This window comes from Micromys minutus (assembly GCF_963924665.1).
Source record: "Micromys minutus genome assembly, chromosome: 14".
NCBI lineage: Eukaryota > Metazoa > Chordata > Mammalia > Rodentia > Muridae > Micromys > Micromys minutus.
In genome coordinates this window covers 43,303,896-43,320,908 of record NC_137983.1, presented here as the reverse complement: position 1 = coordinate 43,320,908, position 17,013 = coordinate 43,303,896, and the positions used below count along the sequence as shown (strand labels likewise).

The 17,013-nt window shown below is 46.2% G+C and overlaps 1 protein-coding gene across 3 annotated transcripts in view; it reads left to right on the top strand.

Annotated features, from left to right (window-relative positions):
* The window catches only part of FGFR1 (fibroblast growth factor receptor 1), a 55,080-nt gene that overhangs the window by 6,661 nt on the left and 31,406 nt on the right, over window positions 1-17,013 (top strand). For all 3 annotated transcript variants that reach the window (XM_080928452.1, XM_080928451.1, XM_080928450.1), the window contains exon 2: window positions 6,006-6,184. In XM_080928452.1, the coding sequence (XP_080784578.1) occupies window positions 6,094-6,184 (91 nt within the window). In that variant the 5' untranslated portion in view covers window positions 6,006-6,093. The remainder of the gene's footprint in view (window positions 1-6,005; window positions 6,185-17,013) is intronic.

The following is a 17,013-nucleotide window of genomic DNA, read 5'->3' as shown; positions in this document are numbered from 1 at the left end:
CTTTTCCTGCTAAATGTTGATGACCACATTCTGTTTTTCACTCTTAGCACACCCCAGTTGGCAGGAGCCATATTTCAATAGCTTAACAGCTGCAACGTGGCTTGGAGCCACCAGATTTGCCAACTAGGTCTAGAGTGTTAGGGCTGTGAGAATGTAGTGTGCAAAATACCTGTGGGAAGGGAAGGGAGGAAGCCCGTCCTATAGGAGGGTGTTGTACAGGGGAGACTCGAGCTTCCCCCCTTGAGTTTGGGGTCTGAAAAGATGGCTCAGTGGTTAAGAGCATTGGCTGCTCTTTCAGAGAATCTGGGCTTGGTTCCCAGCACCCCCACATGGTGGCTCACAGTCTGTAAGAGTTTCAGCGGGATCTGATGCTCTCTTCTGGCTTCTTCATGCACACACGTGGTACACAGACTTACAGGCAGGCAAAACAGCTATACACAAAAATAAATAAATTCAAAAGTAATTTTTTAAAAATACAAGTTTACTACTATTTCTTCTGTTAGCCTAGTACTAGCAGAAGCAGGCTTTTCACTATACTGGCCGTGTTTACACACATGAACATGTGTGCGTGAAACCACCTGTGAGGTGGAAAGGCAAATGTTCAGGTCTCCTTCACTTGGGAATCAATGCCCAGGGTAAGGAACTGTGCCATGGGGGTAGTGTCATGAATAAAAGCAGTTGTTGACAGCATTCTCTAAAGAACAGGGAGAAGACCTGGGGCTGAAGAGATGGCTCAGCTGTTAAGAGCTCTCATTGTCCCTCAGGAAGACCAGGGTTCATTTCCCAGGACCAACATCAAGTGGTTCATAACCTCCTGTTACTTTAGCTCCAGCTCTCTCTCCTGGACTCCTTGGGTAACCATATACATGTGGCACACAGTCACAACATACACTCACACACACTCACACACACTCATACATGACACCCTCTCTCCTAGACTCCTTGGGTACACATACACTTATGGCACACAATTATAACACACACTTACTAACACATGGCACCTTGTCTCCTGGACTCTTTGGGTACCCTTACACATACAGCACATAGTCACAGCACACATGCACATACTCACACATGCAAAAAGAAAGTCTTTAAGAGGGAGATGAGAAGGTGGGTGGTGCTGGTGCATACCCTGTACCCCAGCACCTGGAGACCAACCTGATCTACAGAGTGAGTTCCAGAATAGCCAGGGCTACACAGAGAAACCCTGTTTCAACCCCCCCCCCAAAAAAAAAGGAGAGAAAAAAAGAGGAGGATATAAAGGAAGAAGAGACCATGGCAGATTCTTGGCCCTGAATGCACCAGCTAGGTTTCTTGCATCATTTTAGACAGAGATTTGATGTTAGTAGGCTCTCTATACCTTTAGAATTGAGGTAAAAGGCTGAGTGCCCCAGGCCCTGACTTACTAGATAGCCTGAAGTTCCTGTTTTGTAAGTACTTTAAAAAGAGACCCTCTCATCGTCAGGATAAATATTTTAGCCTCCCCACAAGTATGAAAACTGAGGTCATGTGATCTCATTGCCTTCCCTTGAAGACCTCTTCATCTAAGCAGCTTGGGCTTGGAAGCTGGGAGCCTCTGCTGATAGTGGAGGGACTGATGGGGAGGCCCTTGTAGCACTGTGTGGGAACCACTGTGTCCTCCTACGGGTCACACCTGTCAAGCAGTGGAGGATGGAAGGGACTCCTAAGGGCTAAGGGTGCCAGTCTCTAGGATTCCCCATGGCATTTGGATTCATGGTTTGTGTCACCACATGTTCTGCAGATGTGCGGAGCCGTGCATGGCATGTGCCCAGCAACCTTGTCACTCCTGGGGTTGGTACCAGGTGGCCAAGTATCTATAGCATCTTTGTGCAACTTGAGGCCTGGGGGGAGGGGGAAGGCAGGAGGAACTCTTGTACCTGTTTTGGACATGAGTCAGGAGGAAGGTGCCAGAATACTCTCAGAATAGTCTCAGGTGTCTGAAGAGCATTCATCACCGGGGATAAAAGGAGGTGTGTGTAGCTAGCCCACCCCTAGGAAGAGGTAGGTGGGCAGCTGTCTCAGGGGACAGAGTGACAGGTGGAAGCTGCGGTCTGCTGGAGTCTAATCAGTCATCTCACGGTGACACCGGCTCCTCCTACCTACCCTTTGTTGATACTAAAGACTTAGTACTCAGGGTTACTGTGGAACTTGGGTTTTTGTTGTTCAGTCTACTTTCTGCATAGCAGGCCTATCTGTACTGATTAGATGTGACTTTGGGATCTGAGGTGTGGGTTTAAAGTATCTTCAGGCCTGAGACTACCTGGCCCTGCGTCCCGAAGGGTCCTGAATGATTTGTTTCTAAAGGTCTTTCTGTCCGCCAAACAGAACGAGGGACTTGTCATTTCCAGCACTAACTTGGATTTCTCTTTATCTGCCCTCTTGGTTTCTCTAGTGTGTGGGAGTCTGCCTGTGTCTGCCCGCATCAGATGGGGGGCTGGTTTTTATTTTCGAATTTCCTGTGTTGGGGATGAACTCACGGCCTCTGATTTCTCCTCTGAGCCGTATCCCATTTAGGTGTGGCGAAATGATTTGCATTCTCCCACCTTGAATTAATGTTCCCCAAACTTGGGTGATCAAGTTCTAGTGTTACCAACAACTTCATTTCCTTGGACAAAGAACTTAAGCTCTTGGATCCCCAACTACCGCTCACCCCCAGTTTCTTTTATCGCTTAGCAGAGACCGGTACTATCCTTAGAGACAGAGCAGGAGGAATAAAGGAAATTTTATTCAGCAAATATTCCTTTCATTTCTAATCCTTCTTAAATTTGGAAGAAGAAAGAAGGAAAGAAAGAACCAGAAGAGAAATATTTACTTCACTTTTGGTTTAAAAGTATTAAATTTTTTTTAGTAAGCCTTTGGAGACAAGCTAGTGGTGGTGCGCACATACTCTGCTGGCCAAGGATTTGTGGGTTTTGCCAACCAGGACTGACTTGCCAGCGAGGGCCCTTACCCGGCTCAGGAGGAGGCAGGGCACCACATTAGGGCATGTTCCGGAAGCAGATTCTCTGAATAGCTTGGATGTTTTCCTGAAGCACTGAGGACAGAAACCACCTGGGAGACAGGAGATGGTCACCTCCATGCACAGTGACCAGCCATTTCTTGTTACTTGTCATCTCATCCTTAGGACCCTTGGTTACCATCACAGGGCCAGTGAGATGGCTCAGTCCCCATAACCCTAACCCTACCCGCCCCCAGCAGTAATAAATAAAATAGAACGTACACAATACCAAAAATTTACCATCACAAGACTCGAGATGGGTCGAGGGCTGCAGAATCCATGGCTTTAGCTAGGTCCGTGTAAGCTGCTTTGCCTCAGCCTCTGAGCTGGCTCTTGACTGCTTGGCTGTTCTGTGCAGACCCCCACCCCCACCCCCATTTCCACTCATTGCTGTCAGAGGTACCTGGATCCACCTCACAGTGTCCTGTCTGCCTTCAGGTAGTGGTGAAAAGCATGTGTTCTCCGGGATGGAGGCTGGCGTGACTGGAGGTCCTGTGATTCTTCTCATGTTAGGGGGCAAAAAGAAAGACTCCGGAGACGTGGGGATGGATCTCTGCCGTAGAACACTTGCTAAGCTTGTGAAAGGCCCTGGATTCCTCCTCTAGTTGAAAAAAAAGGGGGTTTATGGGGTCTCCGTATTTCATGTGACCTGAAGCTGTAAACTGGTACTCAACCTATTTCTCCCTCTCTTCCTTTCTCTCTCCCTTCCTTTCTCTCTTTTTTCCCTCTTTTCCCTCCCTCTCTCCCTCTTTCTTTCTGTATGTCCTAGAACTCACTGTGTAGATCAGGCTAGCCTTACTCATTGAGATCTGCCTACCTCCAGAATGCTGGGATTAATGACATGCACCATCTTTCCTTTAGTTACCTACCCATTAACGACAGTCTACAGCACCTTCTGTTTCTTGACTTGTGACCCTGCTCTTGACCTGTCTATTTACTCTTTACCAGAGGGATTGGTTTGTCCTGGATGAAGTCTCGTGTCGGGAAGTCAGCAGATTCCTGTCCCTTACAATGATTGCACAATACTTAAACAAGGCTCTCTCTGTCTCTCTTTTGTGTGTGTGTGTGTGTGTGTCTTTCTTTCTTGTTATTATTTTGTTTTAACTTGAACATTACAACAACCATCTACAGATAGTGCAGGTATATGGCAAGGGTTGAGGAGAGTGGGGGGGGTCACACTGGTCTATCTGCTTTCGGGTTGAGAAAGGTCTTTACTTTGAGACCCTCATGGGGACCTACACACCTTTGGGACCCTGAGCTGCAGCTGCAGTCTCAGCCTTGCTTGGACCTAGTCTTCAGTTGGTACAGTTTGCAACCCTTGGCCATGTGGCCATGAATCCAATTCCCGAGCTTGGGTGGGCGATGAAAGCAAGTCTGCCTACCCTGTGGTTGGGACTCTTTGGCATCTTGAACCTCCTTAGGCTTCAGGAGGGCCCTGCTGACCCATGTGCACTGTTGCTTCTGTCTTGCTTGCCTCCATCTTACGAGATGTATATCTTTGTGACTTGGGTTTTTTTTTTTTTTTTTTTTTTTTTTTTTTTTTTTTTTTTTGAGGGGGTGTTGAAAAGAGTTTCTCTATGTATGCCTGGCTGTCCTAGACCTTTCTATAGAGACCGGGGGGACTTGAACTCAGAGATCCCCTTACCTCTGCCTCCCAAATGCTGGGACTATAGGAGTGCTCCTCCACACCCAGCTTTCTTATTGGGGTTTCTTCATGCCATTTCTGTGCCATTTTGGGGGACTGCTTATATGTGATGGGTCTTGAACTTGGTCGTGCCTACAAACCCTATATCAGAAGTTTTGGGGACCTGAAACTGCACAACTTTCTTTCTCAAGCCCTTCACCACAATTTGGCTCTTTGGGACTTCCATGAGGCGCTAACCTTCCTTTCATAGTTGAGCGAGGCATTTATCTTGAAGAACATCATGGTGACAGTCCCAGCCAACTTGGCACTTGGTCTGTACTGAGAACATTCTGGTAGAACTGAAAGGTAGAATCTAGCTTCCCAACTCTATCAAAATAGCTGAGGTAATCAAGTTAAAGAGAGAAAAGGTCTATTTAAACTCTCCGTTGTGTGGGTTTCAATCTGTGGTTGACTGTTGCTTTTGGGCACGCTTCATGGTGGGACAAAGGCAAGTGCGGATCTCTCTTGGTAACAGAGAAATCCCACTCACTTATGGCCAGGAACAGAAAAGGTGAAGAGGGATGTGAGACTGAATCTCTGTAATCTTCAAGGCATGTCTCCAGCTGACTTGAAACCTCCCAGGAGGGTCTGTCTCCTAAAGTGCCTCCCCAAAAGTGCCTATTAGGGAACAAGCCATATTATGGATTTAAGCCTAATTAAGACCTGTTACCTCTGATCCAGTGTCCAGATAGACTCCATTCTCTTTGCACCTTAAGAAGCATCCTTCTGGGACTGTAGGAGCCAGAGGGGTCAAGAACACCACAAGAAACCCACAACATCAATTAGGGCTCTGAGCTGAGAATGGGGGAGCCTACATAGCCTGACAAAAGCCCTCTGCATATGTTACCTTGTGTAGATGTGGATTTTTTGGGATTGATTCCTAACAGAGGGAATGGAGGCTGATTCTGATGCTTTTGCCTGCTTTTGGGACCTTTGTCCTCATACTGGGTCGCCTCATCCAGCCTTAATATAAGGGGAGGTTCCTAATCTTTCTTTTTCTTTATTTTATGTATATGAGTTCACAGTAGTTGTCTTCAGACACACCAGAAGAGGGCATCAGATCCCATTACAGATGGTTGTGAGCCACCATGTGGTTGCTGGGAATTGAACTCAGGACCTCTGGAAGAGCAGTCGGTGCTCTTAACTGCTGAATCATCTCTCCAGCCCTGAGGTGCCTAGTCTTACTGTATTGCCTAGTCTTACTTCATGTCTTGACCATGGACATTATCTTAGGCGCCTTCTTTTTTCCCCTCACCCCTCTTTTCTCCAACTTCTATTACACCTACTGTTTCTTTCCCCCAGAGTCAGCTTGAGAAGGCAGACCACGCTCAAGGTGGAGTATCCATGGAGGTGCGGAGCCTTGTTACCAACCTCTAACTGAAGAACTGGGATGTGGGGCTGGAGGTGCCTCCTCTTCTGGGCTGTGCTGGTCACAGCCACTCTCTGCACTGCCAGGCCAGCCCCAACCTTGCCCGAACAAGGTAAGACAACAAGCTGGACCCCCCTGAGCTGAAGAAACAGGGTGGGTTACTGGCATGGAGGTGAGGTTGTCAGCCAGAAAGTGCCCCTTCCCCACGCCTGGGCTGATCTGAGATCATATACCAAACCAACTTATATCATATACCGTCAGAGGCAGGGATCACAAAGGCTAGCCAGAGGTGAGGAATTTGGGGAGTGCTTTCTTTCTGGGGAAACAGTGTAATTAGGTCTTTAAACTTGGATGATGAGTGACATGAATATAGATTTGGAGAAATCACCCTAGCGCAAAAAGAGCTTGCTTCTGGCTTCCAGAAAGCTGTTCCCGTGACCTGTGTTCTAGGAGGGTGTGGGCAGTCAGGACCACTCGCCTTTTTGGACTTGGTTCTCCAGGTCTTACCTGGGGGCCTGATGAATAGTTTGCTTTGGAGATGGCCTGTTTAAGAGACTTGGGAAAGAACTGGAGGCAGGATGGGGCACGGGAGCATCATCACGGGCTCCACTGGCCTGTGTTGTGTTATGAGTTCCTGGAAGTTGTTACTGCTCCTAAGATTCCTGGTGGCTTCTGAGGGACTCACAGATAAAGGTTGAGACCTTTTTCTGCTCTCGAAAGGCTTGAGAGTTAGTTAGTGGCTGCTGTAGGTAGAGTGGGCTAAAGACTTGGGATGTACATGCCAATGGTGGCCACGTGTGCAGGGCTGTGTTCTAAGTTGTCGGGGACCTGTTTGATGATCAGTGAGTGGACCCGTGTGTACAGATGGTAGTGAGAAGGGAGCAGGGGTGCAGTGGCTGAAATTGGTATGCTCACGTTGTATTCAGTAGTAGCACCAAAGACAGATATGAACAAGGACATGCTTGAGGCTCAAGGCAAGAAGGGACCTCTGTACCCATAGGGCTATAAATATGTAGTATATTGTTACTGTCAAGCAGTGGAGAGACAAAAAGTACAAAGCAGACTATTTACTTACTAAAACTTCTTTAAAAATTTTACGTGTATGCGTGTTTTGCCTGCATGTATGTGTGTATGTATGTTCTTCATGTGTGTATGTATGTTCTGCATTATGTGCTTGATCCCTGCAGAGATCAGAAGAGGATTCATGGATCCTACGGAAATGGGAGTTAAGAATGATTGTTGTGAGAGTATAAGGCAGTGGTTGCAAATGCCTTTAATCCCAGCACTTAGGAAGCAGAGTCAAGAGGATCTCTATGAGTTCGAGGCCAGCCTGGTTTACATAGCAAGTTCTGGGACAGCCACAGCTACACAGAAAAACCCTGTCTCAAAATAAAATAAAATAAAGCAAAGAAAAAAAAAAAGTATGATTGTGAGCTGCCTTGTGGGTGCTGGACCCCATTTTCCTGCACAAGAACAGTTAGTGTTCTTAACTTCTGAGCCATCTCCGGCTGCTGGTAGACCATATAGTTAAACCGCACAGTGACACTGTCCACGGTCCACATGCCTTTAATCTCAATACTTGGAGGCATATCTCTGAGTCTGAGGCCAATTTGGTCTGTATAGCCAGCCAGTGCTACTTAGATTCTGTCTCAAAAGAAAATAGGAGTCTTTTATCTTTTTATTTTTGATATAGGATCTTTCGGTGTAGCCCTTAGCTGGCCTCACAGTCTTCTATCCTAGCCCTCTGAGTGCTGGATTACAGGTGTTTACCTGTAATCTTACCTTAGGGTACTAAGGTACAGGTCGGGGGGGTGGGGGTAAGAGAGGGCATTCTTGAAGTCCAGAGGTTTAAGATGTGTGCACAACGGCATTGCTCATTGAGTACATAGCTGTAGAAAGTAACATCCGGAAAGATTGAATTCAGCCAGCATATGGAAGGCTTGCATCTTGCCAAGGAACTTAGTATATTTGAATGGTTCTTGCTGAGAAATTTGAAGTATACTGTCACGGACCAAGTTTTCAGTAAGCTGGTTTGTTCTGTGCGACAAACCATTAAGTTGGGAACAATAAAGGCTCAAATGTCACAATACATTCCCGTGAAAGTTTGCGTGGCTGTTCTTGCATCAGGAAGAGAGGGAGTAGGGCTGAGTGTCAGTCAGGGGAGCGGGACTGAGGGCCTGGGAGAGTGAAGATGACATTCTAGAATAGAATCCATGGGTTCTCTCCCCGTCCTCTCCTCTCCTCTCCCTCCTTCCCAGCCTCATCCTCTACCACTGTCTCTTTGCAGCCCAAGGAAGGAAAGCGGGCAGTTCAGACCTTGTCCAGGCACTGTGGGCAGGCAGTTTCTGAATGGTCCTCTTACAAGGACTTTTAAATGGCTTTATTTTTTTTAATCATTTTTATGTGCACTGCTGTTTTGTCAAGTGTGTGTGTCTGTGTGAAGATATCAGATCCACTAGACAGTTGTGAGCTGCCATTTGGGTGCTAGGAATTGGACCGGCGTCGAGGTCCTTCTGAAGGCTATTGCCAATGGTCTTTACTCTGAGCCATCTCTCCCAGCCCCCCATGTAAGGAATTTTAAGGGGATGGGAGGGTCATTGAAGCTGCTGAGGCAGGGACAGAGACTGAATCTAGTGGTCCTTTTTACCTGTTTTGCTATTTTTTTTTTTTTTTTTTTTGTTTTGTTTTGTTTTGTTTGTTTGACATGTGGTTTCTCTGTGTAGCCCTGGCTGTCCTGGAACTTGCTCTGGTCCACACCTCATGTTACTACCATCCTAGTCAAGAGATCAGTTTGTCATCCCAAAAGCTTTCCCCATGCTTCTTGCTGTCTCCAACCCACATTTTGTTACTTCCTGTCACCGTGCACTCGAGTCATTTGTTCTAGGGTATCCTGTCAAGAATGAAGTCTTACAGTGACATCTGGGTCTAATCACCCGTGATAGCCACGTGGGTCACTGTATTATTTCTTTGCAACAGAGTCTCTGTAGCCCTGGATGTCTTGGCACTTATTATGTAGACCAGGCTGGCCTTGAACTCAGAGATCTACCTGCTTCTGCCTCTGAATGCTGGCATTAAAGGCTCATGCCACCACACCCTGCTTGGAGGGGGAACGCTTTAGACAGAACACAGACCCACCCTGACTGTGATGTCAGGGGAATAGTTTTCTCTCTGTACCTTGTAAACTTTTAGAACCTTGTACACATGCCGCGTGCTGTAGTCTTGGCCCTACTGATTAAGTAATGCTGCTGTTGTCTTAAAAACAATTAAAAAAACAAAACTACTCTACGTCACAAAGATTGGTCCAGAAGTTAAAAACAACCCATCCCAGACTCTGCTTGCACTTCTGAGCTTTGGGAAGGCTTTAGGGGAGGGGGAGAAGAGATGGCAGCCCCTCCCCTGATTGAGTACAGTCTCTGTGGGCTGCAAACGCCCCTGCTCCGAAGGGACCCAGGAAGCCTGCAGTTTCTGGCTGTCCTTACAAAGTTGATTTAATAAGGGTTCCAGGAAAACCAGTCTCCTCCCCCCACCCCCACCCCCCTTCTTTCTCCCATTTACTGAGTCTGAAGTTTCAGATTGGGCTTTGGGGTTTATGGGTGAAATGAAACCGGGACACAGGCCTAGGGGCAGAATACCCCCTTCCAAAAGATAAGAGCCAGCTGAGGAGCTATCTGAACCTGAGGAAGGCCGTTTTCATGTATGTGTGAGTGGGTATGTCCAAAACTTCGCAGGGCCACTTGTAGAGGCCCCTCCTCACCCATTCCCCGAGCACCCTAAAGGAGCCGAGAGAGAGTGAGACTTCCAGTCTTGAAATATTTTTCCTCAGTCCACGGAAACCTGCAACTCATAAGCGACTTAATGGCTGAGGTTTTTGCAGCTCCTCCCACCCACCCAGATTTGAAGGAGTCTAGTGGCTGGATGAGGGAGGGGAGGTTACAGTTAATGGAAAAGCAGCACAGTCTCCGATGATGCTGGCTGCGGCCGCCCGTGTGCCACAAAGCAGGGCTTTGTCCTTGTTCTACAGAAACCTGTGCCTATGGGAGAAAGGCTGGGGGTGCTGCCAAAATCTGGCCCTGGCCTCAGCTGTAGTTCCCTGGTAGCCCTCCCACACCCACCCCACTGGGGGTGGGTCCTGAGTTGCCTTTGGTCCAAGAGGGTGTGGATCTCAGCCTAGCTGCTTGGGAACCTACCTAGGTATGTAGGGTCATCCACCGATAGGCAGGCTATAGTCAGCTTTAGCCTGATGGTGTGGCCTAAGGGGTAGTGTCACATAGCTGGCTTAAGAATACACTTGGGGGAATAATACATCTCTTTCCCTGCCCTCCAGCAAAAATTTTTTATGAAAAGACCCTGTTTGTTTCTAACTGGCCCTGGATGGTAGAGGATTTTAGAGTGAGAGTGGAATTATATGAAACAAGAGGTGTTGAATGATGTGCCCCCTCCCCTTTTTTTTTTTTTTGCTCAAGCGAGGGTGGAGGCTTTAGGTCCATGAAGTCTGAGATGTGTTCTAAGTACATTCCCTCCCTGGAGGTGGTGCCAGGATCTCTGAAAGGTGCTTGCTTGCTAGTGGAGGGGGTGGGGTGGGAGGGCAGTGCTCAGCCTGGGAGAGAATGTGAGGGTACTCACGTGTCTGCAGCAGCAGCTCGGCCAGGGCAGCCGAGCTGCTCAAGGCTGTGTTCTTGGCTCGGGCCTCTGCATTGCTACACCATTAGCTTCACTGATTTTTCCACTCTGGCTCTGCCAGCCGCTCCCCAAAGTCAGGGAGGAGGAGGAATTTCTCAGGGAAGAAAGAACAAATGGTTGTCCAGAGGACTTGCTGTTGGTGGGGGCAGGGAGGGAGCCCCATACAAAGAATGCAGCCAGGATTCTGTCACCTGGTGTCTGGGGACGTACCTGTGAGGAGGGCAGAGCCAGAGGGAGCTTTTGCTGCTGCCTCCCAGTGGGTCTGCAGGGCCTAGGCAAGGGGTCATTCCTACCAAGGAGCAGGATGCCTCTGGGATGTAATAGATGCTCTTGGGGAAGCGAGTTCTGGGGAATCATTATCCAGGAGGTGAGAGCCAGGTCAGAGAGTCTGACCAGTAGCTCTGCCCTGCTTTTACAAGGTCTCATTCCTCTAGGCTATTGGGAAGGCTGTTTGGTCATTCCCCACCCCCCTCCACAGACACACACACACACACACAGACACACACACACACACACACACACACACACACACACACACACACACACACATACACACACACACACAGATTTTTACTTCCCTCTACCCTGGAACCTGGAAAGAGAGACAACTGTTTCTCCCCTAACAGGGGCCCGGCTGCTCTCTCTTAGCTTCCTAACAGTATTCATAACAGATCCTCAGATGCATAACAGTAGCAAAATTACAGTTATGAAGTAGCAACGAGATAATTTTATGGCGGCGGGGGGGGGGGGCTCACCACAACACGAGGAAATGTATTAAATGGTCACAGCATTAGAGAAATCATTTGGAGTCTGGGCTGCTTCTGACTTTATTTTGCCACCTTGACCTTCTTCATGGCTGTGAACGCTGGCCTGAGCGCTTGCCCTCCCTCACCCCCACTGGTCTTTGGTTGCCACTACTGTCCCTGACCACACGTGGTTCCTGCTGTCTTCATCCGGGAATCCTGTCCTGCATACTGAGCAAGGCTGGGGTGAGAGTTGAAACCCAGTACTGTCCTTATCCGCTGTTCGGTGGTGCCACCGAGCCTCCTGGGACGGCTTGTGTAAGAGAGGTGATTGGGGACAACCGCCTGAACGCAACTGTTTCCCAGACCCTGAATGTGTAGGCAAAGTGGGTAAGAGGGCCTGCCTGGAGTTCAGCAAAATGTTCACGTGCTGTCTGGATAGGAAACATCAGTACTGAAATTTCAAATGGTTAATTAGCAAAGAAAATTGAGTCCAGCTCTCACCCTTTTCTTCCTTGTGTCCCCCACAGTGAGCTACACTCAGGCTGGTTTCCAACCCATTTCTTCACTGACACCCCGCCCCTCATCTATCCAGACATATTCCTATTTTTTCCTAGATTGTAACATGACCGTTGCTTGTCCATCTCCTTTAACATGAAATGCCCACCTGTTCCCGCCCAACTTTTTGATTTTTAATAATATATGCTTAATTCTTACCCTTAAGATTTAGTTTGGGTTCACAGTGAGATTTTATTTAAAAGGCCACTTCTTCGTGGTTTTTTTTTTTTTTTTTTTGTTTGTTTGTTTCCACATCTTATGTGACTGGGTGTGCATATGTGCATGTGCTTGCAGTGCTGGAAGAGACCAGAAGAGAGCGTCATTCTCTGGAACTGAAATCACATACAGATGTAAGCCACCGTGTGGGTGGGTGCAGGAAAATTGAACCAAGGTCTTCTACAAAAAGCAGCCAGTGTTCTTAACCATTGAGCCAACACTCTAGCCCCATGTCTCCACAGTTTAAAGAATCCTAGGTTACCCCTCCCCCCTTTCAGTTTGTAGTTGAATACTTATTTTATTCTGTATGGTGTATGGGCGTTTTGTTTTGTGTTAAGATTTTGTTTCGGCTGGAGTGGTGGCTCAGTGGTTTAGAGCACTGACTGCTCTTCCAGAGGTCCTGAGTTCAATTCCCAGGAACCACATGGTGGCTCACAACCATCTGTAATGAGATCTGGTGCCCTCTTCTAGTGTGTTTGAAGACAGTGACAGTATATTCACATACATGAAATAAATAAATCTTTAAGAAAAAAGATTTTATTTATGTGTGTGAGTACACCCTCTTTATCCTTAGATGGCATCAGATCCCATTAGAGATGGTTGTGAGCCACCATGTGGTTGCTGGGAATTGAACTCGGGACCTCTGGAAGAGCAGTCTGTTCTCTTAACTACTGAGCGGGCTCTCCAGCCCCCAGGGTATATTTTTGTTGTTGTTGTTGCTGTTGTTTATTTTTGGTGTGTTACCCCATTGCACCCCTAGTGCCTACAGCTTCTTGTATACTAGGGTAAACAGTCCTATTTAGTCCACTAGAACAAAGATCTGTGCAGCTAAAAAAGAATGACTTTATCTTTTCTTTTTTAAGACAGGGGGTCTCATGTAGGCCAGGACGACCTTGAACTCAGTATGCAGCAAAGGCCTTTCTTGCCGTGACCTCCCATGTACTGCAGTTACAGATGAGTGACACCATCAGTCCTTAAGAACATTGTTTTGATGGGTGTAGAATCTTTATCTGCACTCTGGAGGTAGAGGCAGTGGGTTTCTGTGAGTTAGGGACCAGCCTGGTCTATAGAGACCCTGTTTGAAAAAAAAATCAAAACAGAACAAACAAATCAATTAAACAATAAAATATAAAAACAAACAAGAAAACTTCCAAAACATTATTTTGATATGTTTACAACAAGAAATTACAGACTTGTACAGACAGAAAAATGTCTTAGATTCTCACCCTCCATCAGTAGTCACAGTTGACCTGAATCTTTTTTTTTAAGATTTTATTCTTGTGTTCATATCAGAGAAATAGAATTTATACTGTATATATTGGCTTGTAACTTAAATATATTCTTATGCATATTTTTCTTTTTTTGTTAGTAACTACATAGTATTGCATTGTGTAGGTTACAAAATTTTTACTCCTTTACTATCGGCAGATAATTTAGGTTATGTTTAGTGGTTTGCACTGTGGCATTTTCTCTTCCTTCCTTCCTTTCCTTCTTTCTTTTTTTAATCATGATTTTTGAGACAGTGTTTCTCTGTAGCCCTGGGTGTCCTGTGACCGCTCTGAAGACCAGGCTGGCTTCACACTCCATCTCTGGAGTGCTGAGATTAAACTGGTACACTGCCATACCTTTTAATAGATTTGCAGGTATAATAAATAACTCATTTAGGGAGCGATATTTGAAGCCCACATCAAGGAAAGACAGGTTATGTAAGAACGCCTCACACTGCATAAGACGGCCAAAGAGCTCAAAGTAAAGGGGGCAGATTGCTTATCTGAGGCAGCGCCAGCTCATTAATTTCATTACGGTTGAATATACAGAGAGATACTTATATTGATTTGTTGCCTTGATGATGTTCTTGGAAATGTATTACGAGAAGATTTTTGTCATCATACAAACACAATAAAGTGTTTTTACAAATTTACAAGGTGTAGCCCTTCACACCTAGGCTTATATGGTACATATCTCTGTGTTTATGGAATTTGGACCTCCCTCCCTGGCCACAATAAGACAATGCAAGTTTAAATCAAGTTCAAAAGATTGTGATACAGCTACACATGGATTAAGGTTGAGTGTGTGAACCTGTTGTTGACATAATGTAAAACATTGTTTTATAGTGAACTTTTTTTTCTTCTTTTAAAGATGGGGCATTCATCTACGCCCTGCTGCCTCAAACTCCCAATCCTCCTGCCTCCACCTCCCCAGTGCTGAGGCTATATCACTACACCTAATATTATGGTGAAATTTCAAAAAGACAGAAGTGTGTGTGCATGTAGGTCAGAGGATAACTGGCTGGAGTCAGTTTTCTTCTTCCACTGCGTGAGGCCCAGGGATTGAACCCAAGCCCAAAACCTTTCCTACATAACGGGCGACATTCTAAAATAGCAATTAAAAGTCATAGCTGACGAGATGGTGTGGCAGGAAAGAGCACTTGCTGCACAAGCCCTGGTGATCACTTGCTGCTGGATTCAATCCCCAGAACTTCTGTAATAGTAGAAGCGGAGAACCGGTTCCACAAAGTTGTGCGTGTGTGCATGTGTGCGTGTGTGCATGTGTGCGTGTGTGCATGTGTGCGTGCGCGCTTGTGTGTACCGAATGACAATGAAAATTTTTTTTAAAAGTGCTTTAGTACATCGAATCTGCTTTGTATCCCAGTTCAGCCCACGATTAATGCCTTTGGCATACTTACTTTAACCTGAAGCTTAGCAAAGTCTTGAAACACAAAGCCTAATCTTAGCCAATGGTGGAACGTCTTGGTGACTGCCTGTAATTATAGCTATTTGGGTGGTTGAGGCATGGGGATTGGGAGTTTGAGACCATTTAGGTAGAGGTTGTAACTTTGGGTGCTTGTTTGACATGTACCCTGTAATCCTAGGCTGCCAGGGAGCCACAGCGTATGGTCAACATATCAAGATTGTGTGGCCTATGACTAGCCTAGAGTATGGTACAGTTTCTCTTTTCCTACCATATTATGGTTGAAAGGTTCTTTTTTTAAAAGATTTATTTTTAATTTTGTGTGTGCTAATGAGCACGTGACTGCATCCCACAGAAGTTAAAGAGGGGGGTCAGATCCCCTAAAGCTGAAATTACAGGGGGTTATGAACCACCATGTGTGTATGCTGGGGACCAACTCAGGTCCTCTGCCAAAGATGTATTTTATATTTTAATAGTGGAGCCATCCCTCCAGCCCCTAAGTAGAATAATTTTAAGTTGGAAAGTTTATGTATTTATTAAATGATGCAATCATACCTGGTACATATTAATACTTTCTGAATAAGTGAATGCCTAGGTAAGTTAACAACCTTTTTTTTTTTTTTTTTTTTTTTGAGACAGGGTCTCTCTATATAGCCTAGGCTACCCTGCTTATCTCATGATGTAGACCAGGCTGGCTACAAACTCATAGAGAACCAACTGCCTCTACCTCCCGAGCTTGGGGATTAAAGAATGCACCACTATGCTGGCTCCATTTAAAAAGGTATCTTTGTTTTTAAATTTTATTTTCTTCTTTTAACTTTTACACGTTTTGTGTTTGGGCTGCAATGCATTTAAATGCACCGCCTGTATACAATGAGTCCTGCCAGGATCCTCTGTTACTGGACCTACAGACCACTGTGAGCCTCCACAAGGGTGCTGGGAATTGAACCCCAGCTTTCTGCCAGTGTTCCTTCTCAGCCATCTCTCAGACCCTAACATTCTAACCTTCAAAATGAAAAGTTGGCTGGGCACAGTGACTCTTAACTATCATCCTAGGACTCGGGTGAAGCATGGACATTGAGCCAGAAGGGACCTAGGGCTGGAGGGTTGACCTTCATGTTGCACGGGGAGACTGGGTCAGAACAGGAGGTAACTAGCCCAGAATCACAGTGGACAGTGCTAGGCTCTTCCAGCTCAGCCGTCGTCTCTGCTGAACTGTTCTGGCTTAACGCACTAAGTGAATGTTAGCCAGGCCTCTTCCCAGAGGACATTAGGGGTGCTTGCCTGAGGCAAGTCTGTACCCAAAGAGTTCCATGGTTCTGGAGTACCAGGTAAAAAGGGTACAGAGAGCCCCTCCCCAAACTCAGAACTCTTCCCTCCTCTCCCAACCCCCATGCTCTCCAGTGTTCAAGCAAAGACGGCTTGCTTGTTTGATACCGTGTGTGTAAGAAATAGAGGCTGAAGAATGACCCCAGTGTTATGGCTATAAATGAAGCTCCATTTCAGGCATTTGTGCTCCCAATCTTTGGGGTCTTTTAGTTTGTGTGAACGAGTTTGGTACAAATATGTGTAACTAAAGCTTTCTACTTTAACCTAATCGTTGTATGATTTTTTTTTTTTTTTAAAGACAAGGGTCTCTCTAGGTAGCCCTGGCTGTTCTGGAACTTGCTATGTAGCCCAGGCTAGCCTTGCTAGCACTCCTGTTTCCGAGTCATAAATACCAGGCTTACATGGCAAGAGCCACCATGTCCATGCTCACATTGCTGTCACCTTCCCTAGTTGACATTCGGCCTATTACCAAGTAACCAGCTTTCTCTGGATTATTTTTACCTTAGGGCATTTTATTTTGTGTATTTTCATAAAGTAAAAATAAGGGTCTTTATTTTATCTTATTTTTTAAAGTCTGATGTAGTCTGGATGGCCTAGACACTGCTGTGTAGACCAGGTTCAGTTAACCTGCCTGCCTTTGGATGCACATACCCACCCATACACATGCACAGTGCTGGGATGTAAGGTGTGAGTGCTATTAAAGATCTCTCTCTCTCTCTCTCTC